This window comes from Suncus etruscus, chromosome 6 (genome assembly GCF_024139225.1).
Source record: "Suncus etruscus isolate mSunEtr1 chromosome 6, mSunEtr1.pri.cur, whole genome shotgun sequence".
NCBI classification, from domain to species: Eukaryota; Metazoa; Chordata; class Mammalia; order Eulipotyphla; family Soricidae; genus Suncus; species Suncus etruscus.
The window spans coordinates 122,363,746-122,391,097 of NC_064853.1; the positions used below are offsets into that span (position 1 = coordinate 122,363,746).

At 41.1% G+C, this 27,352-nt stretch overlaps 1 protein-coding gene across 1 annotated transcript in view; it reads left to right on the forward strand.

The window, feature by feature from the left end:
• SLIT3 (slit guidance ligand 3) overlaps nucleotides 1–27,352 on the forward strand; it is a 527,919-nt gene that overhangs the window by 122,529 nt on the left and 378,038 nt on the right. Inside the window, exon 4 of the mRNA XM_049774569.1 lies at nucleotides 4,626–4,697. Coding sequence (XP_049630526.1) covers nucleotides 4,626–4,697 — 72 coding nt within the window. The remainder of the gene's footprint in view (nucleotides 1–4,625; nucleotides 4,698–27,352) is intronic.

The following is a 27,352-nucleotide window of genomic DNA, read 5'->3' on the forward strand; positions in this document are numbered from 1 at the left end:
TAACCTTTTTATTGTTTCTTTGATATAAGGAAACTAATAGTATGAACTTAAAGTGTTTTTGTGGATGAGGAAATGAGATAATACCTGCAGATGATTAGTTAGGTATCTGGCATACTTTTGATGTTATTAGTAGATACTTCTATTTGGTTATCAAATATTTGAAAGACCCCAATGTCTAGAGATCCAAATCTAAATGCACCATCTTCCTTTTCGATTCTTTTCCGTGGTAAGTAGGGATTTCCAGTAGCCATTCACCCATGTGGGAACCCTGGGTAATGCCTCCTCTCCTGTAATTCCCTCCCTCATATTGGCACAGTCAAAAACCCTAGGTATACCTGTCTCTTACATGCCAATACTACTGTCATCCTTAACCAGTGACACAGTCACATTTTTATGGCAGGAAACCAAAACAGTGTTGATCTTAGAGTGTTCAAGCTTGAACAAGGCAGGAAAGTTCTAGCTCTAGAGACAGGGTGACACATCATAAGTGATGGAGGGCACCATGGCCAGTTGCCATGGTCTGGCCCTTGTTCTAAGAGTACATATCCTCATGTTCCTTTTTTGCTCAAGATCTGAGTAACAGCCCCATGAGAAGGGCACCATTTTAACTCAGAGCCTTCCTCACCACTTTGAGAAGACCTTTCAGGACTCACTAGATTAACTAAGTAAACATGAAGAAATCCTGGAATGAACTGGAAAGGAAAAATAGCATCTGAGTTCTTGTGATAGGGAGAACCAGCATGTGGCCCGCCCAAGCCGAAGCGGAAAGACCCTGAGGCTTTTGGGAAAGGAGCCCAGCTCAGCCTCCCTGGAATCCTCATTCAGGGTTTATGAAGCAGCAGGCAGAGCACAATTGGCTAAACTTGGTTGTATTTTTATTTTTGTCCAGCCACAAATACCGGCAAAGAACTGAAAATGATTCCTTCCCTTGCTGGAGCATTGGCGCCAAAGGGGTTTTATTTTTAGCTTCAACTCTGGTTTAAGGCTTTTAGCACGCTAAACACCCCTGCCCACTGTAGGCAGCCGGGGGCCAGATTTTAGGATTTTTGCCTAGACTGGAGTGTTGGTTGTCTGAGCATAACTCTCACCAGGCTTTGTGCAGCTGTGACAATAGAGGGTGGTTCCAGACAGAACCACAGAGACTCAGTTCTGCCTTGGGAACCATAGAGACCTCCAAGAGAGTCCTTTCAGGGAGGGAAATAACCTCAAGCTGGGGTGGAGGAAGTGGCAACCTTGGATGAAAGGAAATGGAGGGAGAAAAAGAAAGGGAAAGGAGACATCCAATAACAGAGTAGTTCAAAGCCAAGACTCTGCAGCTAGATTGCCAGGGTTCAAATCCTGCCTCTGCTACCTCGTGAGACCTTGGCACCAGGAAATGTGCTCAGCCCCTCCCAGCATCAGGGTTCTTGTCTATAGTTTTTTTTTTTTTTTGATTTTTTGGTTTTGGGGTCATACCTAGCAGCGCTCAGGGGTTACTCCTGACTCTGTACTCAGAAATTGCTCCTGGCAGGCTCAGGGGACTATATGGGATGCTAGGATTTAAACCACTGTCCTTCTCCATGCAAGGCAAATGCCTTACCTCTATGCTATCTCTCTGGCCCCTCTTGTCTTTATAGTAGGGAAATTTATAAGGCCTTCTCCTCATGCACTTGGGACTCTGCAGGCTGCATTTTGTCCTTCTAGCCATGCTCTTTTCTCTGCGCCAAGCCCTGTTCAGTTATTTCTGCACAGTTCCCCAAAACCTTGTTCCAGTCCAATTGTTTCCTGGGGTTTCCACAGTAAGAGCATGACTGACCTAGACCTGAGCTCTCCCACACCACTCACACCACTGCATCTTCTCCACGATAAATGGTTAGCATGGGACTTGTCATGGACTATGAGAACTGCTCAAATGGGAACAAGTTTCTTCTTGACAACTCACTCTCTTTTCTGAGTTTCCTTAACATAAGTAGCACATTAAGAGTGGGTAGCAGAAGTGAGCAGAATCCAGAACACCTTTCTTTTTTTTTATTTCTTTTTTTTATTATTAACATCTTTATTTAAACACCTTGATTACAAATATGATTGTAGTTGGGTTTCAGTCAAGAATACCCCCCTTCACCAGTGCAACATTCCCATCACCAATGTCCCAAATCTCCCTCCTCCCCACCCCACCCCCGCCTGTACTCGAGACAGGCTTTCTTCTTTCCCCATTCATTCACTTTGTTAGGATAGTTCTCAATGTAGTTATTTCTCTAACTGCACTCACCACTCTTTTGTGGTGAGCTTCATGTTGTGAGCTGGACCTTCCAGCCCTCCTCTTTTTTGTCTCTGAAAATTATTGCAAAAAGTTTTTATTTTTCTTTTTTTTTCTTTTTTTTTAATTTTTTTTAAATTTATTTAAACACCTTAATTACATACATGATTGTGTTTGGGTTTCAGTCATGTAAAGAACACCACCCATCACCAGTGCAACATTCCCATCACCAATGTCCCAAGTCTCCCTTCTCCCCACCCGACCCCCGCCTGTACTCTAGACAGGCTCTCTATTTTCCTCATACATTCTCGTTATTAGGACAGTTCAAAATGTAGTTATTTCCCTAACTAAACTCATCACTCTTTGTGGTGAGCTTCCTGAGGTGAGCTGGAACTTCCAGCTCTTTTCTCTTTTGTGTCTGAAAATTATTATTACAAGGGTGTCTTTCATTTTTCTTAAAACCCATAGATGAGTGAGACCATTCTGCGTTTTTCTCTCTCTCTCTCTCTGACTTATTTCACTCAGCATAATAGATTCCGTGTACATCCATGTATAGGAAAATTTCACCTTTCAGGGTGAGGCGATAGCTCAAAATACTAGAGTACATGCTTTGTTCATAGAAGTCCTCTCACTTATCTCCCTGCCTCAAAAAAGACCACTTATCAAATTTATGGAAACAAAGAATGCAATGGTAGCTGTCGGGGACTATGGGACGGGTAGAGCATAACATTCTGCAAGGTGCAAATGCCTAAAGATCTTTTGTACAACAGTGTGAATATACTCAATGCTACTGAACTGCACATGTAAAAGGGTTAACATTTAACTTAAGTGTGGTTTGTGTGTGTGGAAGAGACAGAGAGAGAGAAAGAGTATATGTTTGAGCTCAAGTTTAAACATACTTGTGTTTAAGAACATAAAGAACATAAGAACATAAGGTAGGGCAAGACACTCAGGCTCTTTCTCTGGCTTTCCAATGGAAAACTCTCTAACAGAGTCCTGACACACTCTTTCCACTCCACTTACCCCCTCACCAAACACACAGGAGGCCATCGGGGCTGCATAACTCACCGAAGATAGAGCACTTCACTTCTCTCACATGTTTCTTTTTCCTGTTCAATCTCTTTCTAGTCATCCATCCCTTTGAAGTGTTTGTCACCTGGGATGAACAGGGACGGAGGGACTAGCAGGTTTGAACCCACAGAGCCATGTGTGCTTGGAGCAATGGAGTGAGCATGGAGCCTGTGACACTAAAGTGGGATCAAACAGTTATCTCACGAACCAGACACAGTTCAGCCCTAGCAGAGAAACTAAGCCAGACTCTAAACTATTCTTTTGTTCTTGGGCATTTGATGACATAGAACTCTAGGATTCCTTGGGGAAGAAGGATCAAAGACATAGATTGTGCTTTCATGATTCACGCTGATTGAGAATTGGAAAGAGAAATTGGAGCAAATATAGATCAGATACTAGTTAGTTATGAACTTCCAGGAGAGGCAGACTGCATGCCTTGGGGGGCCTGAGCATCTCAGGTGGTTTGCTCTTCTGTGGACAGCAGTACTGGGAATTCTTGGTTCAAGGAGTGGTGGGTGGGATGGGAGTCTGTACCCTGCATCCTGAGCCAAGTTTTGCCTTCTGCTATAAGCAGACCTCAGTCCTGACCCAGGTTTGAGCCCCTGACACACAGCAGAACCAGTGTCCAAAGCCCTCAGTACTTTGAAGGACCCACACCACAAATGTATATTTTTCTTTAAAATTAGATTAAAAAAAATTTAAATTGTAGTGAATGTTCCAATATCAACCAATGCTAAAATGTTTGTCTTATCCTAAAACAGTTACAAAGTAGAAATTATTTTTAAAGATTAATGGAGGAAAGAACTCACATGGACCAAGTGCCTGGAACTCAGAAAGCAGGTTCTGCTCAGATTCAGGGCAGTGAAGGTGCCATTTGACTTACTTACCTCTGTCCTCTGTTCCTATCCCTGCTCTCTTACCTTCATTTCCCCATTCCATTTAGGATCTCAAATGTTCATTTTTGTCATGTGCCAGTTCTATCATTTGGCAATAGCCATCTAGACCACATGGTGAGAAAAGGTCAGAAGCCTTGTTTGGGGTCCAGGGCAAAGAATGTGCTGATTAGTTAGTGATGTCAATTAGGGACTGCTGTATTGTTGCACATGAATCACCTCTGCATTTTCTGACTTCTTTAACTTAACTGCCTGCTCCTCCAAAACAGAAGGGTCTAGCCGCATGCCACATGCTGAGTAACCCATGCTGAAAGATCTAGGGTCTCTTAATCCCTGTTGATTGATTAATGGGGGTTGTGTCTGTGAATACACTTGATCCAACTGAATGCCCCTTCATCTTTTAAAAAATTTTTTTTCATTTGCAGGCGCCTGAACAAGAATAAGCTCCAAGTCCTTCCAGAAATGCTTTTCCAGAGCACACCGAAGCTCACCAGACTGTGAGTAGCACAGACGTATCTTCTATAGTAGCATCTTGACTGTTTAGTTCATATGGAGAATGTGGTGGTGTTGATTCACAGAGCCTATGTATGTGGCAGAACTCAATGATTAGGCTTAGAGCTTGGAGATGCAAATGGGATGTCAGTGTGAGGCATTAGCCTCCCCATACACATTGATGGTGAGAACTACTTTCTTGTGATAGGGAGGAAGAAAGTATTTCACATGGTCTGACCTTACTCAAGGTAGTTCCATGAAGGTGGGATCTGAGTTGAGTTGAGTTGAGACACTATAGTGATCTGAGATTAGTCTCAGCCTTCCAGCCTCCTCACCATGCTTGCTGAGAGGACTCTGCCCAGTAATTGCTTCTGACTGCTGCTATCTGAGGACATATGGGCCTAAAGGTCTATGACTTTGTGGGAAAAGGAGGAAAAACCTAGAATTTTACCTTATCCTCGTCCAGAATATAACGGCCCTCACCATGCTTGCTGAGAGGCCTCTATGCATTCATACACTGTGAGAACTTGGAAGCTTAGGAACTGGAGATGCTCCTTGGTGTGATTCTTGGATTTCCGGTGTCGAGCAAATGCTAATTTTTTTGTCAACAGCCTTGTGGTTTGGATACCCAAAGTCCTGCTCAAAGGGTTAATATGGACCATGGCATGACCCTTGTTTCCAAAAGTTTGGGTTCGAATTGAGTGACACTATGGGTTATTGCCCAATGGCCAGGTGGTGAGATCCACAAGTTGTCTAGTGAGACTCCAATACAATGGAGAAGGCCCCAGAGAATGGCCACCACCCTCATTTACCATGGCTATGTGTAATACCTACTTATGCAGTTAAACAATGCATGTAGGCTCCAGAATAAATTGGGAAATAGGAAACACATGTCAGCATGTACACTTGAAAATGAGTTTTGTATTAGGAATCTGTGTCTATATCTTTCTCAGAGACTGTATACAGAATTGGATTGCTAAGGGAACTTTGTTGGAACAAGAGCAAGCAGTGATTGGCTGGTCTTTTTGTGGTATATAGTGGTCATACTTGCTTTCTCTTAGAAATAACCTGTGCTGGGGCAAGGCCTCCTCTTGCTGCATACTTCATTTCTATTTCTAGTTTACCTTGCCTTTGTAAATCTGGGAGATGCTATTTCTCTCTTCCCTCCCTTTCACTTTGACTCTATCTGGTGGAACTCAAGGGTAGATAAAGTATGATTTGGAAGACAGAACCTAACAGATAATACCAAAAAGGCCTATGGGACAGCAGTCTAGTTTTTACGTTTTCCTTCCCTGTATAGTTTGCTTCCAAAAGACTCCCATAATGGCTGTCTTTCCAGCCAGGACTGCACTGTGCCTTCTCAGCCTGCTCTTAATTAAGTCCCACAGTCTGTGCCCTTCGTAAAACTCCCAGCATCACTCTTGACAAACAGCGGGGCCAGTAATCTTTGAGGATGGCAGGAACTGAGTGTTTATAGGGGTTGGTTCTTGCTTGTGGGAACCATAACCTTCAGATGCTCCCCACACTCAGCCCATTTTATGCAGGGTTGGTCCAAGAAGGAATTTCAAGTGGTGATAATAGGTCTTTAAGCGCACAGGCCTCAGGTAAGTCACACACACACACACACACACACACACACACACACACACACACACACACACAAATCCCGCTCCTCCCTGGATCACTGTGTGAGAGTCCAGTGTGTGCATGTTTCGGGTTGAAATTGCCCTGTAAATGTGATCAACAAGATAACTGTTGTTTTTCCTTTACTGCCTCCGTTTTCATCTGTTTTTTCTGAGAGTCTTGAAGCACAGAGGGATGGATTTGTGTTCTGAAATATATACCATCAAGATTTTGCTTCAAGTCAGAGATTCTATGTCAGAAAACAGACACTGGGTTGATTTTTGGTATCTGGTATCTTGGTAGCTCCCAAGTCCCAGGAAAACACAGAGTGTGGCACACATACTCACTTAACTGATTAAATAAAGGAACAGATGAATGAACATGAGAGGTCTGAGGATATTAGTGGAACTCTCAGGGAGAATTGACTCTTGTAATTCACCATTACTTTTCTTTCATTCAATCATTCACTCATTTAATCAGCTTCTTTGAGGTGCTTGTCCCAGCCTGGCCTCTGAGTTGGGTGTAGAGGTCTAAACACAAAGAGTATTCATTTATACAGAATCCTTACATGACACTTTTTAAATGGCTGACCAAAACATAAAGATATAAGATATAGATGCATATATATACATATATATATATATATGTATTTAACTGAAGCAACTACATTAACCCAGGTCAAGGCTGCAATCAGCAGCCTCTTTATTTCTCTCTGGGCTTGATCTTTGATTTTTCTTAATGGCCCTATTGTGTTTTTGTCTTATTTTGTCAGCCACTCCAGGACCTTTTTGGAAGTAAGCAGGATACAAATTAGAAATCAATAAATGTGCAATCATGACTGGGTATACATATGCCATTGGCTCTGTTTTGAAAGAGCAATGCATCTCTAAGGATACGGCAAGCTATTTCCTGGGAGTGTTTAATGTGGCTGTTATATTGTTGTCTACTCCTTAGCTTAGCTAGTGAAGGACAGACAGAAGACTGGTAATGACTTTTCTTAGTAGCTCTATGGACAAAAACTGCTTCTTCCTAGAAGTTTGTCCAAAAATTACATTTTAGAAAGTCTATGGGGGTATAATAAGGCATGTTTTTAGTTGCGATGAAAAAGAGAAATAACATCTGTTGAGAACTCAGGCCATTACAAGAACACTAGTACTTAGTACATGACAGAAATGTGACTAAAGTTCATCTAAGCCCAAGAGGAATATACTAGTTTATATGCTTCCAAATTCAGCAGCAGTTATGGGGGGGGGGGGGCAGTGAAACTTCATCTCATCCCATCCATTCATCTTGCTACCTAAGAGTACACATGGCGACTGGCCAAAACAGAGCACCTAAAGGATATTCCTCCATCAAGGGGATAGAGATGTCCTTATCCACAGTTCTGCAAAAAAGGACTGAAGGGAGCTTGCTTAGCTTGTTCACATGTCTATAAGCAAATTATGAGACAATGAATGCCCTTTGTGTAACAAATTTGGGTTGTGTGGAGATGTGAGAATGCAGGGTTTGGGAATGGTTTTCACCAAGGAAAAATCATTTCTCTTAAGTGACTGGAGAAGACTGACATAACCTAAAAGTAACAGTTTTCTTCAAGTTCACTAAGCACCTATTTATGTGGGTGCCATGCTTTGTGAATCCTTATGAGTCTTTGTTAAACAAGCCGAGTGCTAGTATGTGTACTTGTATAAGTCACTTGTTTCCCTTAACCCTTGTGATTATAATTCTATAGAAACTGAAGCTGCAGGAGGTTAGTGAACTTGGTCCCTTATCATACATGTACCAACTTAGTGACAAATTTAGGATTCAAATTCAGGTCATCCAATTCTGGGTTGTTTTCCCCCTCTATTGCCATTATATGTCTATTTTTCTAGGTGAAGAAACTGAAGGTGAGAGTTGAACACCTGGCTAAACAGTCTATATTATTATATGAAGAAACACCCCTCTGGGTACCTTGCCTCAAAGTTCATATTTAACGTTCACATAAAGTCCTGTAAAGAGAATTTTTATTAAATAGACTTGAAGTGTTTTAAATGGTTATCCAGCTTCCCCTGATTTATATAAGCAGATACAATAGAACCAGGACTCGAAGGCAAGTCTGTGTACTCTATTATCCTTTAACTAGATGGGAGTGATAATATAACAGGGAGGGTGATTGCCTTGCATATAGCTTTCTACTCTCTTTCTAGCACTCCATAGGGTCCCCTAAACCCAGCCAGGAGTAATCATCATATGAAGAGCCAGGAATAAGCCTGAAAAAAAAACAGATGTGACCCCAAAACAATAAATAGTCTTTTAGTTTCCTTGCATTCTACTTTAGAGAGCTGGAGTTAGATGAAGAGAGAACTTTTTAATATAATGTATATATATATATATACATATATATATATATATCCACGTACTTCTCTCAGGCCTTCATCGGTTATCATAGGCTCATTCATGTAGAACTGGCACTGCCTGATTTTTATTGACACTCACATTTATTAGTAATGTATTTATCCTCTTAAGCACATAAAGCACACAGAACAGAAATCCTAGGCTTGGAAGAAACCTGATGTTTAGATATTGTTCCCATTTTGAAAACACACAGCAGAGTGCTTGCCAAGCCTTGAGGACACTCAGTAAATGATAGTTCCCTTTCATCTGAATATAGATAAGAAGATTTTTCAGGGGCCGGAGCAATAGCATTGCATCAGGGCATTTGCCTTGCATGCAGTGGATTCAGAATGGACCTAGTTTGATCAACGCCCAGCATCCCATATGATCCCCCTAGCTAGGAGCAATTTCTGAGTGCATAGCCAGGAGTGTCACCTGAGCGTCACCAGGTGTGCCCCCCCCCCACAAAAAAGGGAAGATTTTCAAGTGCTAGGATTATACATCTGCCCTTTCTAGTTTCCTGACAGCCCCTAATCCTAGGGTGAGCGTAAGAGCATAGGAAAATGAAAGGGTGAAGGATTGGCTAGTGGGCTAATTGTTCAATCTCTGGGTGTCAAGTTCCTCTACAGGAAGAAAGAGTAGAACCTCTTATCTTTTCTTTGTGAGGATTCATGAAACTAACTCATGGACAGATTTAAGCATGGATTATAGCACAGAGTGGGTGCTCATTGCGGAAGGGCTGTGATGAACTCTTGGCGGTGATCACCAGGACTGGAGCATATGCTCAGGCATTGTGGTTGGAGGTATGAATTTCAGTGCCTGGAAAGAGTTCAGAGTACCATATAGATGAAGTTTTAGGGGAGCATATGCAGAGCAACCCACATGTTAGCTCCATCTTACACAAACTGTGTGACTGTAGTCATGTTCTTTCACCTCTCTGGGTCTCAAAGGGAATGGAATGGGACACAGCCAATTATGACAGAGTGTACAAACTGCAAATTTCTTTTTGCGGGAAGATCACACACCTGGCAATACTCGGCAATTGCTGCTGGTTTTACACTCAGGAATCACGTATGGCAGTCCTGAGGGGACCATATGGGATGTTGGGAAATGACTCCAGATTAGGTACATGCAAGGCAGGCACCCTACCCCCTTTTATTTTCACGTCCTCTTCCAGCTTCTCTTTGACCTACACATGGGGAGAGACTAAGAAAAGAAGCAAGAGAAAAATTGTAAACAGTAGTTAGAGGCTTTTTTCTGCTCCGCCCCTTGCTTCCACTAGAAGGGAGAGCTTTGAAGGATATCAGAGATGTTATGGTTCTTATATGTTTTAATAAGAACTTAACTTGGCTCTGCGATGCTGAGCACTTCACTTGTTCTAGATTCAAGTCTAAAGAGATGATTAAACCTTCACAAGTGGTTTAAAGCCTTGCAGCTGAAGAAGTGGTTATGCCTGCAGCAAGATAGAGGCCACAAATCACAGACTACTCCCTTCTAGATAGCTATAGAAAATGCCTTTGGTGTCAAACCTGCTGTCACTCACTGGGTCAGTGGACTTACAAGAGACTTGGGAAGTCAATTATCAGAGCACTGAAAATCATGAGATATAATCAGAAATCCCTAGGACTGGGTCTGGGGGAGAGGGAATGCAGGGGTATATGTGGGTTCCCTTTCTTTCCAGGGAAGTTAAGGCCCAGTTTCTGTGGAAAAGTTTCCTCCCAGGAATTCTCACTGCTCTTTGGGGTAACTCTTCTTCAGATTTATCATTTCTAGCTCCTATCACAGTTGTATGAAACCAGTTCTATCTTCCCACACCAAACAAAAGTTGCTTTCTACAAGTTAATATGATAATTCTTGGAGGTAGCCCAAGATTAGAGCAAAAAATGGGACCTTGGAACCATATAGATCTGGATTGGATGCAACCTTGGGTAGGTGACCTCTCTGTGTTCTCAGCCTCTGGCTAGATAATGCTGTGGTAAAGATAGTAATAGTTCTGGATCCTGGCCGGCCCAATTAACGGAATGTGTTTTCTTGTCCTTGTAGAGGCTAGAAGTTTAAGATCAAGTTTCTGTAGATGACTTTCTGGAGACCTTTCTCCATATTTTCTTGCTGCCCCTTTGCAAGGTCATCCCTCAGTACCTCCTCATTGCATCTGCTCTCCTCCCTCTTCTTGCAAGGACAACAGACCTTATTATGGGATAGGAAACCTACTTTATTGGCCTCATTTTAACAACCTCTGAGAAGACTTGATTGGCGAAGACAGTTCCATTTTGAAATACTAAAGGGCAAGGACTTTGAGATATAAATTGGGTGTGTGGTATGGTCCTGCCATGATAGTCCCAAGGATGTATTGTATATTTATTGTGGGCCAGCTGCTGGCTGGTCTGTAAATCTGTATTCTCCCACTCAATCTCAGCTAAGGATGTTGGATACTATACTATTCTCCTCTTAGAGATAAAGGAACATGAGGTTTAGAGGTTTAGATAATTTGCCTGAGTGTCAGAGCCAAAGTTCCAACCCCAGCCCACATCTCTAGCCACAGTTACCAAACTTGAGTTCCAAGCAGTTAAAGAGCCCTTCATATCTTAGGGGAATCTGTTAGCGTGGCATTTCATGATCTCTTTGAGCCCCTCAATGAGCCTAGAGTTGTTGAATGAATGGCTGAGGCATCTACCACTCAGTAATCTCTCCTGCTATCCATAGTTCTTTTTTCAGCCTCCTTGGTCTTCTGAACTAAAATAGAAAACATGACTATATACAATATGTGTCTCCATAAAACTCTGCATTGACATGCACAGTGGTACAAGCATGAAAAGAAAGATCAAATGCAAAGTTTGCTATTCAGTTTTGAAACAGAGTTGTTTGCTAATATGGTGAAATGATGACAGGACAGTAGATAAACAAAGGTACCTGGATGCTGGTGCCTAAAATCCTGCCCCTTGGCTGTTGACACACTCTGCAGAATTAAGGGACTGCTGTTGGGCAACTTACAGTCACCCACACAAGATCAATTTTTCTAAGAGCATAGATACATATAAACTCCTGGAAAATTGTCCTTTCAGACTAAAATGTTTCTCCTTCTCCCCATTTGCCCAGTCTCTGAACATCATGGTGAGACCAGTTTCCTGTTTGTTTCATCAAGTTTCATCATGTGTTAGAAGACTGGCTTACCTTTAATCGCTTGTGGATGTTTAATGGATTATGGTGGGTGCCATGGCATTTCTGTTTTGCATGAGTTGCATTCTCTGTGTAGTATCTTACTTTGGAGCCAGGAAATAAAAGACATGGAAGATTCCTTTCCTCTACTTCTTTGCTACTCGGGCTTTTTTGGAGGGTGAGGGTTGTTTTGCCTGAGCACAGAAGCCTGTTGTCTTATTCACAGTGCCAGTTATAAGGCTTGTATTTTTAATTGTCTCGTAGACTCATACCAGAGCATATCAAAGCTAAGAATATAGACTAACATTTCTCAGACTTTACTGTGCATCTGAACCTCGGAGCCTTGTTAAAATGCAGCTTCTGGTTCAGTCTAGGGAGAGACCCAGGAATGTGTTTCCCACTTCCCCATAATGCTCTTGGCCCAGGAGCATACTTTTCACAGCAGGAGGCATAGGTAGTAGCAATCTCAATCTTGGAAGTTAGAGGAAAGTTTCTAAAGTAATGGTTATAATGCTGACTCCCACAGTGTCCCTACGAGAAATAGTACAGTAAAATTGGAATGAACTTAAGGGGTTACTGAAGAGATTTCTAGGTGATTTTGGTGGGCATACTTTGAGATATATCATACCCAGTTGCTATATTCTTTATTTTCTTTATACATTGGTAGAGGGAACGAACCAAAGATCTCTTGAGCACTGACCATGCACTAGATACCTTGCTCAGTACTATCTTTTTCCCCACAAAGTCAATTATTAGGTCCACTACAAAGATTATGAATTTCAATCTTGTGGAGGTAAACTAACCAGAAATACCCTGGGTATTTCTAACCCCCTTTTAATGTGTTTTTCTACTTTAGAATGTATTTTCTATGCTAAAAGTCACATAAAGAGAGGCTAGGGGATAATCATCAACCTCCACATCTTTCAGGGGGGTTTATTTTCTACTTTGGGGAAGATGTGTACATACATGAGTTTATGTTCCTATTTAACACCTAAGGCATTAGATTTAAATTATTAAAAGAGAAACCTTAGTATACTTCAGCATATGCTTTCCTGTAGACCTTTATAAATTTCTTAGAGTGTATAAAGGTAGAGAAGTTACTTTAGTTCCTTTTTTAAAGTCCTTAGCCATTTGGGCCAACACAAAAATTTCCTAGAGTCATCAGGTAATACTCATATGCAGAAACTTCTGTCACTTTGAAAATTAAAAATAAAATTCTCCAAAGAAAGAAAACCAAGCTGCAACTTTACAGTGCTTTGGAATTACAGAATATGCTTGTAATTTTTACAATTCTGCACAGGCTTCTCTGCCACATCTGGTTGATATTACTGGCAGGGATATAGGGGGGAATAAACCAAGGGCTGGAATGCAAAACATCCCACAGAATGAGTTTCTTCTAGGTTGCTGCATTAAACATTTTGAGTCTTCCTCTTTGAAAGGACAGCTCAAGTGATTTCATGGATTTAGTATTTCTTTGGCTCAATTGTAGAAGTCATGCTGGACTCCTTGGCAGGGTTTCTGTGATGATGTTCTGAAGATGTATATGAAGGGGTTAAACCATTGCAGAGTCGGGCCATGGACTATGGCAAGAAAGACCACCCTGGAAGGAAGTCAGACCAAACACTGGTGAAAAACTCTGGGCACTCACTGGTAAGAACAGGGAAACCCAAACTACCTGAATCTTCTCTCTGGTGGTGCATGAAACAGCCAGTGGCAAGAATAACTTAGTTCTTTACACACTGTCAGAGATTCTGTACTTCTGTGCACCCTTGTGTTGTATGTGAAAGTGGTGAGTCAATAATATGAGAAATAAACAGGCAGTTGATAAGTGAGTTCAGCTGCTTTTCTGTCAGAGAAAAATTGACACAATTCTTAGAAATAAGACAGTGTGATCAAGAACAAGGTATGCTAGGCAACTACTCTGTGTGTATGAATACTGCATGTTGTTGGTCGGGTATCACACAAAACAAGATGTGTTTAATTGGAGCCCAGAGGTTGTGAGCTTGGGTTTCATACCACCTGGCTCTTCTCTGGCTTCCTGGGCTGAGACCCACTAGCAGAACTGGAACTCATCTGCATAGCCCTTCATGTGCTCTGAGCACCTTGAAGTGTGTGGCTGAGCTGACCAGTAGGTCAGAGCTGTGTGGCCATGGCCACACTAGTCAAGATCCAACTCTCCAGTGGTCACATTGCCCTTGGTAGAAGCTGGCCCAGAGGCCAGCCTTGCCCAATCCTAAGAGATTCCTTCTCCTTATCTGGAGTTAGAAATTGTCAAGGGAATTGGAAATGTCATGGAATTACCACATTGTATATAAAAAAAAAATATCAGCCTTTTGAGGTGGACAGACCCCAAACACACATTTTTCAATTGCCTGACTGATGCAAATATACCCACATCTAATAATATTAAAATATTTGTTCTTGAACCACATTGAGCAACAATAGAAATATTTCTAAAGAACCTAATCATCTCTCATTTTCGACCAACATTTGGGAATCTCTCCAGGGGACAAATAGCATTTTAATTTTCTGCCCCAAATTCTAGCATAATTTTAAAGCACACACATGTAAAAGCCTGCGTGCCTGTATGTGTGCACATACACATACACCCACACACACTTTGTAGTTTTGGCTCTCTTTTGACTTTAAAATGGGTTCAGTCTCCTGGATGTTGAACATTAATTTCCATTTGTAAGGTTTACAATCCATTTACAAAGTCCTGGAGATTGAAGCTTGTAATGAAAGTGTTGACACAGTATTAACAACAGCAAAACTATGATAACACAGTACTATCCAAACCAAATAGAAATGGAGAAGTTTAAGTAAATTTCATGGTCCTTGCTTGTATATGGTGTTTTGGACCCAATTTTTTTGATTTATGGTTTAGAATAATATTTGAATGTTTTATTCATGGTGTTCCTTTCTTCCCATCATTCCTTCTTCTCAACCTTTTTATGGTGATGAAGCCTGCTTGGAAGTCTGACTTCTTTTGATTGGCACTGCCTGTTGTATAGCCAAAAAATTCTCCCATTCTTTGGCTAAATAGAGTGTACAGCTATTGGACTGACTATATGGCCTCTCATTGGCATATTAAGGTTTCTGGGGCCCAATTTTTTCACCAGTGAGTCAGCTTTTGATTAAACCATACACAGAATTATATTAATATTTCTTCTGATGAAAGAATCATATTGACTTTTTTGGAGGGCATGAAGGTTAGGGAGGAAACTATTTTTCTAAGTTGAAATTAATACAAAGACTGAACCTCTCATTCTTAATATATCTTATTGGAACTTGTGAGGTGCCATAATATTCAAAGAGACCAAACTAACATTTTTAAGAGTGAAACATCAGTGGTAGTGATATGGGGAAAAGATTTGGGTCATCAGTTTATTCATCGTGTTGTTCTCATCAACACCTTCCTGGGAATCCAGATCTAAATCCATACTCATTCTTTTCCTTTGTTTGTGTTCAAAAGCACATGAACACAACATATTACCTAGCATCTATACACAGCTTCCTCTCTAGAAGATTCTCAGAGAAATAAATGAAAATTTCTGCCTGGTTGCTAACTCAACGCACAGATATAAGTTTGCTTTACTGCAAATCACTGACTTAAATTAGATCAAATTACTGAGCAATACTGTGATAAGAAGAGGGGTGGTATGGTCAGGAAAACAGCAGCCATGGTGGAGGCAGCAGATACTTTGTCTCCTTGGTTCATAATTGGTGTTTTGGGTGTGTGTAGATGGTGGTGTCAGATCTGTGTCAGAGACAGTAAATGATGAGTATGAATGGGTACCTTCTCTTTTCTCCCAAAGAGAAGTGCATAAAGCTGGTTGGGTTTCCACTGGAGACCTTTAGGAGCTTTCACTCCACTTGACCACGGAGCAGAACATTGTCAATCACTTGTTCCTCAGGGCTTAGCTATTGACCAAATTATTTTAGGAAATAATTGTTATGGCTTCCTTTGCCAACAGATCTCCCTGCAGATCCTCTCCCCATGGGTATGGCACTTCCTTTATTTAAATGAGAGTGAGGGATGGAAGATCATTAGATCTAATGAGGCCAGAAAAACAGAAATAGGGGAAGACTGATTGCTCAGGGAGTGCTCTGCTCACCAGTTTCATCAAATGAAGAGTCACTGACAAGAGGAGGGAGGAGATTCAGTAGAATTTGGCAACACTACATCTAACAGTGCATGTCAGTTTGTCCACCATTTTCTGTTTCTGCTTCCTACCCCCCCCTTAGTACCAGGGTCCATCTGACCTCCATTAGACACCTATGAGTACTTCCTCACAAAATTTTATACTTTCTTGAATTCCCTCAAAAAATGAATGAACATCCACTGTTCATTCAGCTACCACCATGATTGTTTCCATCAGATTGTCTCATTCCCTCAGTTTAATCTACCAATGGTGTCACTCTGTCCTAAGAAGAAGCTCAAAATTTCTACTCTCTGTGTAGCCTCTTAGACTATCCTAGGCCTCTGTTGCCACATTTTAACACATGGCAGCCTTATGGGTAACCTTTTTCCCCCTTTTCACACTCTGATCTCTTTTTCAGCACAGGGCCTTGGGCTTGCTGTCACTTCTGTCTGCAACATGTTGACCCCAGATGTCAACATCTCCAACTCTTTCTTGAAATTCAGGTCAATGTCATTCCATTAGAGATCTTTTCCTACTCATCCAACAACAGTGTGCCTTCCTAAATGTCTATGGCATGACCCTGTTTAATTTTATCCACAGCTTCATAAAAATCTCACATTCTTTTTTTAAAGTGTGCAGGAAGAGGTGGCCCACTTGGCAGTGCTCTGGCCTTACTCCTGGGATCATTCCTGAAAGTGCTAGGGGGACCATATGAGTGCCAGGATCAAACCTGGGTAAGAAATTCTAGTTTCTTTTTGGTTGTTATTTTAAAGCCATCCCAATGGTGCTCAGGACTTACTCCTAGCTCTGCATTGGGATCACTCCTGGCAGTGTTCAGAGAACTATATAGGGTACCACTGATTAATCCAGTGTTAGCTACATGCAAGGTGAATGCTCTACTTGCAGCGCTTTATCTCTGGTTTCTATTTGACTTCCTTGCTGATTCATTTACTTTCTCTCTCCATTCCCCAGGACCTCTTGAGGTATGGGTTTTGCCCAACTAATTGATTTTATGATTGCTTATTACTGCATCTATCATACTGTAGATGCTATTGGCATTCAACAAATAATATCTAATGAGTGAAAGAGAGAGGAAGCTGGTGTCTTTAAATCTGTTTTCTCCCCAATATATGCTCAAAGGCACCTTCTATTCAAAACCATAGTCCTCTGCTCATCACTCTGAAAAAAGTCCCAAATCATTGTTTAATAGCCTGTGTGTACCAAAGTTTACACGTAGCACATATACTCATCTAAACACATACACACAGATAATAATGAGGATAAAACTAATGTTCCCGTGGTTTCTGGTCCCTGTATACCCCACACACACACAACTCTTTGTGTGCCAAATGAATTGAGTTTCATAAAATAAAAGGATCCTGAGAGGAAGTGTGTGAGATGTATTCATACACAGGTGGGCTGGGCAGCAGAAGTGAGCTTCAAGCACCAGGATATGAGATTTTATGTTCTCACCAAAGAGAAAGAAATGGCCCAGGGATTTGCCTCCTGCAAATGTGAGCTGGTGCCCAGGATTGAGAAGTGGGATGACAAGTTTGTGTTATGATACAATGCAAGTCTATGATACAATGCAATGTAAAGAAAGGTAAGCTGTGTTTTCTTCCTCTCCAGGGCTCATTGATTTTTCCCCAATGGGCTTTGAAAGGAATTATCTAGCTTATTGGAAGCCTCAGCTCAGAGAAGCTTTACAAAATATAAAGTAAAAGATCTACAGAAACTCGCAACAAAATCCAAACTTTAGTCTGGAAAAAAATGTACTAATTTGCTGAACATTAACCTAAACCTCCAAATTATTTTTTTCTTGATCTCAGATCTAAACCAGAAGTTGTTTGAAAGACATTTGGTAAATTAGCCTAAACCTGAAGTGAACCATATCTTCTAAAATAATTGAACCAGAGCTATGCTAAAACATCAAAATATTGATGTTTTACAAACTAGCTCTCTCTGAATATCTGACTGGTGTATCTATACATCAACCTTCTGTTTCTTGCTCTTCTCCCCCACCCAGCCACTGGCCCCTTTTACTCTCCAACTTCAATTAGTTGGCCAGTCTCTGCACTGGGTAAATATAAGTCTTTAGGATGCTCACAGAATGATGAGAGGTACTTCATCTCTGTACTTTTTCAACAAGTCTTTCAATTCCACAGCACACTAGCCCTTTGAGCTATCTCCTAGACTCCACAAATTAATTTTGCTCTTTATTCCAAAGCAGGTGGAAGAGATTCCTACTTCACACATGCCTCTCCAATCTGCACAGAGCCCATTGTAAACCTTTGTGTTGGACAACAATATATACCATCTTCAGAAGAAGGCAAAAGAGAATAGCTGGAGCTCCAGAACTTCTACCAAAGAGGGTACGGCCCAGATAGAGGGGGAAGCAAAATCCAAGCCTTGCTATTTCTCATCTGGTGCTGTAGGCACAGCTCAAAGTTTCCCCCCATGTCCTTATTTTTCACCAAGTGACATTAGAAGAAAATTTGTTGGCTTACAAAGGATCAAGCATTCAAGATGCTTAATCCAGCTCAGACTGGTTAGGATACCAGTACAATTTTTTTCAGGATATTTTTTGAAAGAGTGATCCAAAGGATAAATTTGCTTATCCTAGTAAGGAAGTAGCTAAGACAAAGTGCTATCAGAGGATGTAAGAAAGAGGTCTGATGCCTCCAGGTGCTAGGAATTGCAACCCAGGGCCAGACATCAGGATAGCCACTCCCAAGATCAAGCCAACAAAGCAGGCAAGGAATAGAAAGCAAAGGCATTTTTCCAGAGAGGAAGACCAAAGATTTCTTGCTGATGGTGTGAAGTACCACCAGTGGGAAAGCAAGAGGAGTCCTGGTGGATCAGGCCTTTGGAGACTGCTTCTCTGAGCATGCATCTCCCCAGGACAGCAAGTCCTGGCACATTCAAAAATTCCACCCCTGGGGATCTTAGAAATTTGAAAGTAAGAGTTATCAAGACCCAACTCTTTCTGCCTATTCATGCCCCAGTAATTTTCACTACAGGCACCTTTTTGTATAAGTAGCCTCTGAACTTGAGAAACAAACAGAAAAATCCCAGCATATGACTTGTTCTGTAGTCACTGAGGGTCTAATCTAATGGTCAGGGTCCCCATAACCTGCTTACCTGTTGTCTCAGCCCATTTGTCTGTTGTTAATTAGCCAGTTCAGTGACAAGTCCCAAATTGCTGTTAATGATGGGCTCCTTCCACTCTCCAAAAGAGCAGGTTTCCCAACTCAGTTCGAGGGACTTTATAATATCTCTTTCCAGATATATAATTTGATTCCACCATGGGAGGCTGCTCTGGTCTTGGGTCGCTTAGCACTAAATCTCTCTCTACATACTCTTTTTACTTAATCTTTCCAAGCCCCTGCCCAGCTCAGACCTCTTATTTATTTATCTGGGGTCCTGTTTACTTCCCTGTTGTAAATTACTTCTGGCTCCTGGCCGTCTGATCAGAGCTACCACATTTGCCTTGTGTGATGAAGCAAATAATGTGCTTAATTATGAGAGAGGAGGGCACCCTCCATTTATTTTAGGGGGGAACATTATGGGTGGTGGTGGGGGAATCATTTACGTCATGGCTACTGGTGGAAGTTGGTGTGATTATGAATAAAGTTATAGGAAATTAATTGCCATATCCATAAACCTAAACCTCCCATTTATCAAGGCAGAAGGGGGATTTCTGTAACTGGTTGTATAAGGTTTGCCCGTTTTTGATGGATTTCTGCAGAAGAATTCTGCAGCTTATCATTGCTCAGCTCTGCTCCTTAGGCTGAAAGAGATTTGACTGTAAGTGGTGGTACAGGGCTAGCTCTTTTTATCAAGTTGTAAGAGTCACAGTCCATATCTTGTTTCCCCAAACTCAGCCTGGATTGCTATGTACTAGAAAACTGTACTATAGCAGAAGGCCTCTAAACACAAGAAAGCAACAATGCTCTACGTTTTTCTTTGTGATGGACAATTTTATTTCTCTCTCTATCATTCTCATTTTTTCTTTCCATCCTTACTTCAATATGACATTGGTGAAAAGGGTATAAGAAATTTTGGTTTCAGAGAAAGGAGAGAAGCCAGATCAATACCTATGTTCTTCCAATTCAGAGGCTATTATCTACTCTATTTTTCTTCACACTATAATGAGGAGATACTGACTTTATGTACTTCTCCCTTCAAAGACAATCCAAGTGCTTCCAAAGAATTTCTAGGTGCTATTTTAGGGATCAGGTATGGGTTCTTGGAAGTGGAACACTTCCACCTTAGTGGATTGATTAGGATTGATTAGGACCCTTGGAAATTGAAATAAATATAAAATGAAGTATAATTAATACAAAAAAAACAGGCATTTATGCCAACAACACAAAACAAGGACATAGGATTAATGGATTAATGCAAAATGTCACAGGACTAGACCAGTGCCCACTGGGTCTCTGCAGGTCTCATCTCTGTATCTTCCAGGAATAACTCAAATATTGAAGAAAGAGAGGAGGAAGAAACATTTGAATGATTGAGAAGGCACCATGACTTTTGTAGAAAATATGACTATATGAATTATTAAGATTGGGAAAATCATATAAAGAAGCAATGCAGACTCATGAAAGGAAGGAAGGGTAACCCTTATTTATAGGTCCTAAGAGGACCTTATTTACACGTCCTTGCACCTGGGAAAGACTTTAGGGTAAGAGAGGACTTGTTGGAACTTTCTTTTACCTCTGTCTTTCTCTATATTTCTTTCTTTTTTTCCCCTTCGGTTTTTGGGTCACACCCAGCAGCACTCAGGGGTTACACCTGGATCCATGTTCAGAAATCGCTCCTGGCAGGCACAGGGGACCATATGGGATGACAGGATTCAAACCAATGACCTTCTGCATGAAAGGCAAACGCCTTACCTCCATGCTATCGCTCTGGCCCCTTTATATTTCTTTCTTGCCATGCCTTATTTCATTTTTCTCTTCCTTTCACAGTTCAGAAATTTCCATGTTTGACTTTCTCTGCCTCTATTCCTTCTTCATCCCACCTGAAAGAATTGTCTCATATCCTGTGTTCTAACTGAATGGCACTCTGGGGAATTAAATTCCCATATCTCCTTCTTTATGAGGCCCAACCCTATGATACTGATCTTAATTAATAGTAAAACTTTCTCTGGCCCCTGTTTCTTGAATGAACCATGATTTCGCATGAGTTCACAGCTCTGAGACTATTGGTAGAGCTATTGTTGGTCTGTCTGTTTTCCCACCAGATTTGTGGGCTACTTGTGAGTGGGATTTATGTTTTTATTTTTTATTAGCAGGGGTTACTGCAGTGCCAAAATATTTTAATGGAAAAATTGAATGAATGGTGTCTTCACTTGTAGACCACTGCAGCAAAGTATCATGGACTAGATGAGCTGAACAAGAAATAATTTGTTCCTTACAATTCTAGAGTCAGGGTGTCTGAGAACAGTTGAGTTCTGGTGAGGACTTTGTTCAACTTGCAGATAATTGTCTTCTTGTGTATTTATAGTGGGGGAGGAGAGAAGGAGAGAGAAATGAATGAATGAATGAATGAATGAAAGAGCATTTTATACTCTGATCTCTTCTTACAAGAACAGTAAGTGCATGAAGAGAACCCTACTCTTTTGACTTCATCTATACTGAAAATAACGCCCCCAAATTTTCCACCTTGGGATACCATCTCTTTGAAGATTAGTGTTTCAACATGCAAATTTCAGGGTAAAGGGCATAATTATCCACAGTTAGACAAGGGAAATAGTGTCATTGATAGTGTCAAATAGTGTCAAAAAGTGTTGGCTTTATGGAATGTATTGCCTCTGAGGGGCTAGAGGCAGAGGATAGGATTATCAGCTTCAAATACTTATTTTCTCAAATCATTCCATCTTAATTGGTGTTCAGTAAAAGAAATGTGCTGTCAAATATGTTTGGGATATGTTCTAGAATTAAAATGGAAAATTCCTTGATTTGCGAGATTTCTTAGAATTCTTCACTCTGCTGATATTAGAATCTTTACTCCACTGATATACATTGTGAAATTCTCAGAAGTGAAAATAAGTATCCAAAGAGTTCCTAATCATTTTTAGTCTGTGGCATCTTTACTCAGGGTCTTTTTGGTGGAACTTCAGCCCATGTAGGACTGGTATTGAGAAAACATGTGGTTAAGGTTTGTGGGAATGCATTGGTGAGGAGGCTGAGAAAAAGGCCAAAAGAAAACTGTTAGGATTACAGCAAATTTGATGGGAAAGTTGCATAGAAGAGAACCACACTCACTGAGCCTAAACCATAACACAGAAGGCTCAGCGAGCATCAACCAACCCAGTAAATCTCAGACAATGACTTCAGTAACACCATTGAGAAATGTAACAGTTACTACAAGTTGATTTTTATTGATCTAAATGTTGATAATTCCATTTGTCTCTGTGTTGTAACGAACAATATTAAGTAAATCTGTGTCTGCAAGGGTGCAGGCTGGGGTGGTGGGTAGAGGGGAAAGTCATGCTAGTGATGGGATTTGAGCTGCAACATTTAATTCCTGAAGCAACTGCATCATGAACAACTTGGCAAATAATATTGTAATAATAAAATACTTTAAATAAAAATAAAAGTCTCCTTTTTAACTCCCCGCCCCCAAAAAGAGAAAAGTCTACTGTCAATTTAGTTCCCCCACAAATAAGAACACAATGATTGGTCAGTCCAGATTGGTGATTCTGAAACTCCAGGCCATCACCATGTTGAATTGGCCTTCAAAAGTCTATAGATTGTTGGTCCTGATTATTTGTCAAGGTCTTTTAGGTACTTGTTTTCATTGAGATAAGAAACATTTCAGAGGCTTTTGAAATATCCCACATCTTTCTCAACTGGTTTGCTGAAAGAAAAGTGGTATTTCCTTTTCATGTCAAACGTGTCTAAACTTGCAGATCCTGGTGAAGTTCTCCTCACCCACCAATCTCCTACCCTTTTGGCTCTGTCTTGGAGGGAGTCCGATGGTCCCAAGGGCAGAGAGTTTCTTAGGCTCCTGAAGCATTCTGGGTGGGTTGTTGAATTCCCTGTCTAAATTCAGTATCCCCACCCAGCTTCCCTTTAGGGGTGGAGTGAATTTTTCCCAGCTGAGTCTTTTGAGTTGGTGCCTGCAAATATTCAACAGCTTCCTCAAAAACAATGTATATTTATGTATTCTCTTGGGGGGCCTGCATTCCAGCCTGGTGGGCAGGGACCTTTCCTGTTTTGCCACCCCATACCTCAGGACTGTGGCTCTGTCCTTGTACCTCCCAGTGGGTAAAGGCCCCTCATCAGCTGAAATCTCATTCCTGAGGCTTCAGATCAAGACAGTGCTCCTCTAGCTGCTGCAGTGTTGGTGTGACTCACTTTCTCAAAGCCCAGAGGGAACATGTTCCCAGACTTCCATCCTTCATCCACACATTCCTTTGACCTCTTGACACTCCCAGACTTCTGAGCATTTTCCTGCCTGGTAAACTTGGTCGCTTGCAAGGTCTGTCCAAATCTAGAGACCATGCCCTCTGGTTCTTCAGAGTGAGATTTATAAATTAAAATATTAGTGCAAACTTGAAATAGATGATTCAATCTGAAGCCCTCAGCACATTACCTCTAACCTAGAGTCCTCAAACTTCAAATTTCCCTTAGTGTAAAGACTCACTCTCCATCCATCTCTCAGACTCATCAGCATGATCCTCAGAACTGTGTTGACCACATCTTTTATGATAGTTTTTTATGTTGCTTCAATTGAACTTATTACTATTCATCTTTGGTATTTTTAAATATATGGCTGAAATGGCTGATATGCTCTTTGTGTCTTTTTCTTCCAATTTGGCCAGAAGTTTGAAGGTTGGTAATTGTCTGATGGGCTAGAATGCATAGAACGGCTGGTTGATTCATTGGTCTATTTGAGTCTCCTATTGGATACTGTCAGAGATTTGAGAAAGGACTTTCATTCTTGCTCCTCTTGCAACTGCCCTTTCATTTAAAGAGGTAGAAAAAATGGTGATCCCATAGGTGGAGTCCTGCCCACAGATGTATTGTTTGTTTTATATAATTTGAAAAGGTCTATTTAAAAATTGAGATAGTGCATCTAAAACATCCAGAATCCTTCCCTTGAGTTGAGAGCTCTTGCAGAATTACAAGGTACTATTGCTCAGCTAGAAACTTACAGAGCCATGTCTTGGATGCTTCCTTGTAGAAACATGCTATTTCCAGTTTTCTAAAAGTCCCATCTTTCCTGTGGTCTACAAGAACCCAACTGATTAATTTTTATGCTCTTGATAGTATTTTAAATTTAGGAACACATTTTTTTTGTTCCTCAGCTGCACTCAGAGCAGAGGACATGTAGGGCAAATAGAAGCAAGGCAACTAATTGATTAGTGATGGTGGAGACCAAAAGGGTAGATTGGGGACCCTATTTCACTTCTCTAGCTGAGGACACAGGACAGATCAAGGCCTCCTTTATCCTTGGTGGGCTGCAAATTGAGAAACTCTTCTGGATATTTCCTTGCTGACTACCACACCACTGAGATCAAGATAGAGCAGACATAATGATTTCCAGTTCATAAATGTGGGCACCCAGAAGCACTTTGGTCTCAGATGTGCTTCTTAAAACTTTTCATGGTCATAGGGTGGGGTGTTCGAGTAACTAGTGGACCAACCTTCACATTCCACTTCTCATCTAGCAAAGCCAAATACCCTCTTGTACATGCAGCCAGGGAAGCAAAGACAGTTCCAGTTCCACTCCTCAGCTGTCTTAAAGAGAACCTTTGCCTGTGAGTAGCACCCCTTTTCTCCAAAGCACATGCTGGAGTTTTCAACTCTACATTGCAGGTGAACCTGGACTTGGTTTCTGAGGCCAGCTCTCACAGCCTCTGGTATTGTATGGTCAAGATCTGGTCTGAAAATTCCTCTCACTGGTGGGGCTTTGCAAATAAGAGGTTTAGATACATGAAGAGGTCTGTTTTTAATAAAAACAGTTACTTCATTTCATCATGGAATCCCTTGGTCATGGCCCTGTCTTGTGGTGACCAAGCTTCTCTCTCAAGTGTAAGCCCCTCTGTTTTCAAGTCTTTGTCATATTGCTGCCAGCAAGTGATTTGGGGTGTACTAATTACCATCTGAATGAAGTAAGCAGCAATTCTCTGATAGGGACCAATTTGTGGTAAGGAAGCTTTCCTTGCCAGGGATCCCCTCTCTAATTTCCTGAACCATGGAAACATCTTCCATTCTTTCTTTTTTGACATTGCTTGGACCTCTGGGCTCGGGACCTTTTTGCATGGAGAGGTTTGAGAGAAACCAGCCAATTTATTTTCCCAAGTTGTGTTATTGAAAACCAAGCCTATTATTTATTCCAGAAAAAAAAAACTCATGTATTTTTCTATCCTTTATGTATAGACATACCATAAAATGATGTATTCATCTGGAAGGGCCCTTTGAGATATTCTTATTTCAGCATGGCAAATAGATTGCATCTTGCATGCCAACTATGATTAGACAAATGATACCCAGGGTAAGATGCTGGAAAAGATTCTGCAGCTCATCCAAGTTCAAAAAAGGGTCCTGTGATTTGTTAAATCTACTTGCCATGGACCTAAGTTCAGCCACCTCACAGGAGGTTTGAGTTCCCCCATTTTACAGGTAAGGAACCTATGACCAGAGATTGGAAGTAACACTCCTCTTTCTTGTCACAGGTAATGACACTTTGTGTGAGTTGGAAACTGCATTTGTCTGTGGTGGAGATGGGTTCAGATTTGGGTTAATCTTAAATAAATGATTACTAAGTTTTTTCAACACCATGTTAGAAGAGGAGTATAGAAAGTAGGTGGTAAGGTCAGTTTCTCATTTGTCTCCCATTGCATTTCTTGTCATTTCTCTTAGAGGGTACATGCAGGTCAGGCCTTAGCTGCAAGCCTCTGGGGACATTCTTTAAAGCAAAGGGCTTTAAGAAGATTCCATGTAAGGAATTCTTTAAGGTTGATAGACCCAGACAGACCTTGGTTTGAATTCTGGCTTTGCTTCTTTGGGGACTATGGCCAACCTTCTTCATATCTCATATATGCACTTTTGTTTTGCAGTAGTGAGAACTAATATTTCTACCTCATCGAGCTGCTGTAAACATTAAATGAGATGGTGCATGTAAAACTATCACAGTGCATGGCATTTAATTAACACTGTCTCAGAAAGGTTTGCTATTTTTATCATCTGACTCTGATGAGCACATTTCTCTCTCTCAAAAGGTTCCAAAGCTGAGAATTTACTGGATTATTGAGCAATTCCAGTGCAGCATTGGAAAAGTGGGGATAAAAAAGATAGAATATCTTTTTAAGTGATTTTTCACCTTACTAAAAACTATGTGAACAATTTTGAAAATAAATATTAAATCAAGGCTTTGTGAAATACATCACCCAATTTCTGGGAACTGTTTTCATGACCGTGGGGTCATAGGAAGGGGCTGACCCATGTTCAGAATGGGTAGCCTAGGAGAATATACTAGATTAGGATTCTGTTGACTTGCAGCATAAAAGAAATTCTGGAAGGGATGAAGAGGCGTTCTTACAGGAAATTCCCTCATTAATGCTGGTCTTCATTGCCAGAAATCTCAACAGAACATTAAAGATCAGATCCTTAGTGTGAGAGGATTGGAAGTTCTTAGGTTATGTTCCAAGAGTGCTGTGTGCAATGCTTTTCCACAAACCAGAGAATTTCCAGGTTTCTCTGCTCCTCTTCTGTCATATTTGTTTCTGTTATACTGTGGCGACCAAGGGGGTGGGTGCTAGGAGGTAGCAGGAGTGGGCAGGACAGTGCCAGCAGTCACCCTGCCTGGGTTTGAATCATCTGCATTCAGTCTCAGTTTTGTGACCTATGAAAAGTGTATGGAAATACCACTCAGTTCAGAGGAATAGAACGAACTCTTGTGTTAGGATGCCTGGAAGCTCCTGCTACCAGTGAACATCCATGTTGCCTAATTCTTGTTAAAGTTAGAGAGTTGCTTTAGAGTATATTCAAGATTCTGCAGAATAGGAAGCACCATTCTTTCTATTTCAACAGTTCCTCTCACCTGTACTTTTAGTGATATTTATGAAATAAACCAGAAGTTGAAAATTTGAGAACTTAGAGGGTAATATTAAGGAAATGGCAAAAGGAGGGAAGGATAACTTTTATGGAACACCTACCAAGTTGCCAGTCCTGTGTTTTATTGATTGGTGTTGTTTAGATTTTGGACCACACACAGCTATGCTCAGGACTTACTCCTAACTCTGCTCTCAGAGATTATTCCTGGTGGTGTTAAGGGGTCCATTGGGGTGCCAGAGATAGAACCTAAATCAGCTGTGTGCTGAAGGTAAATGCCCTACCCTCTGT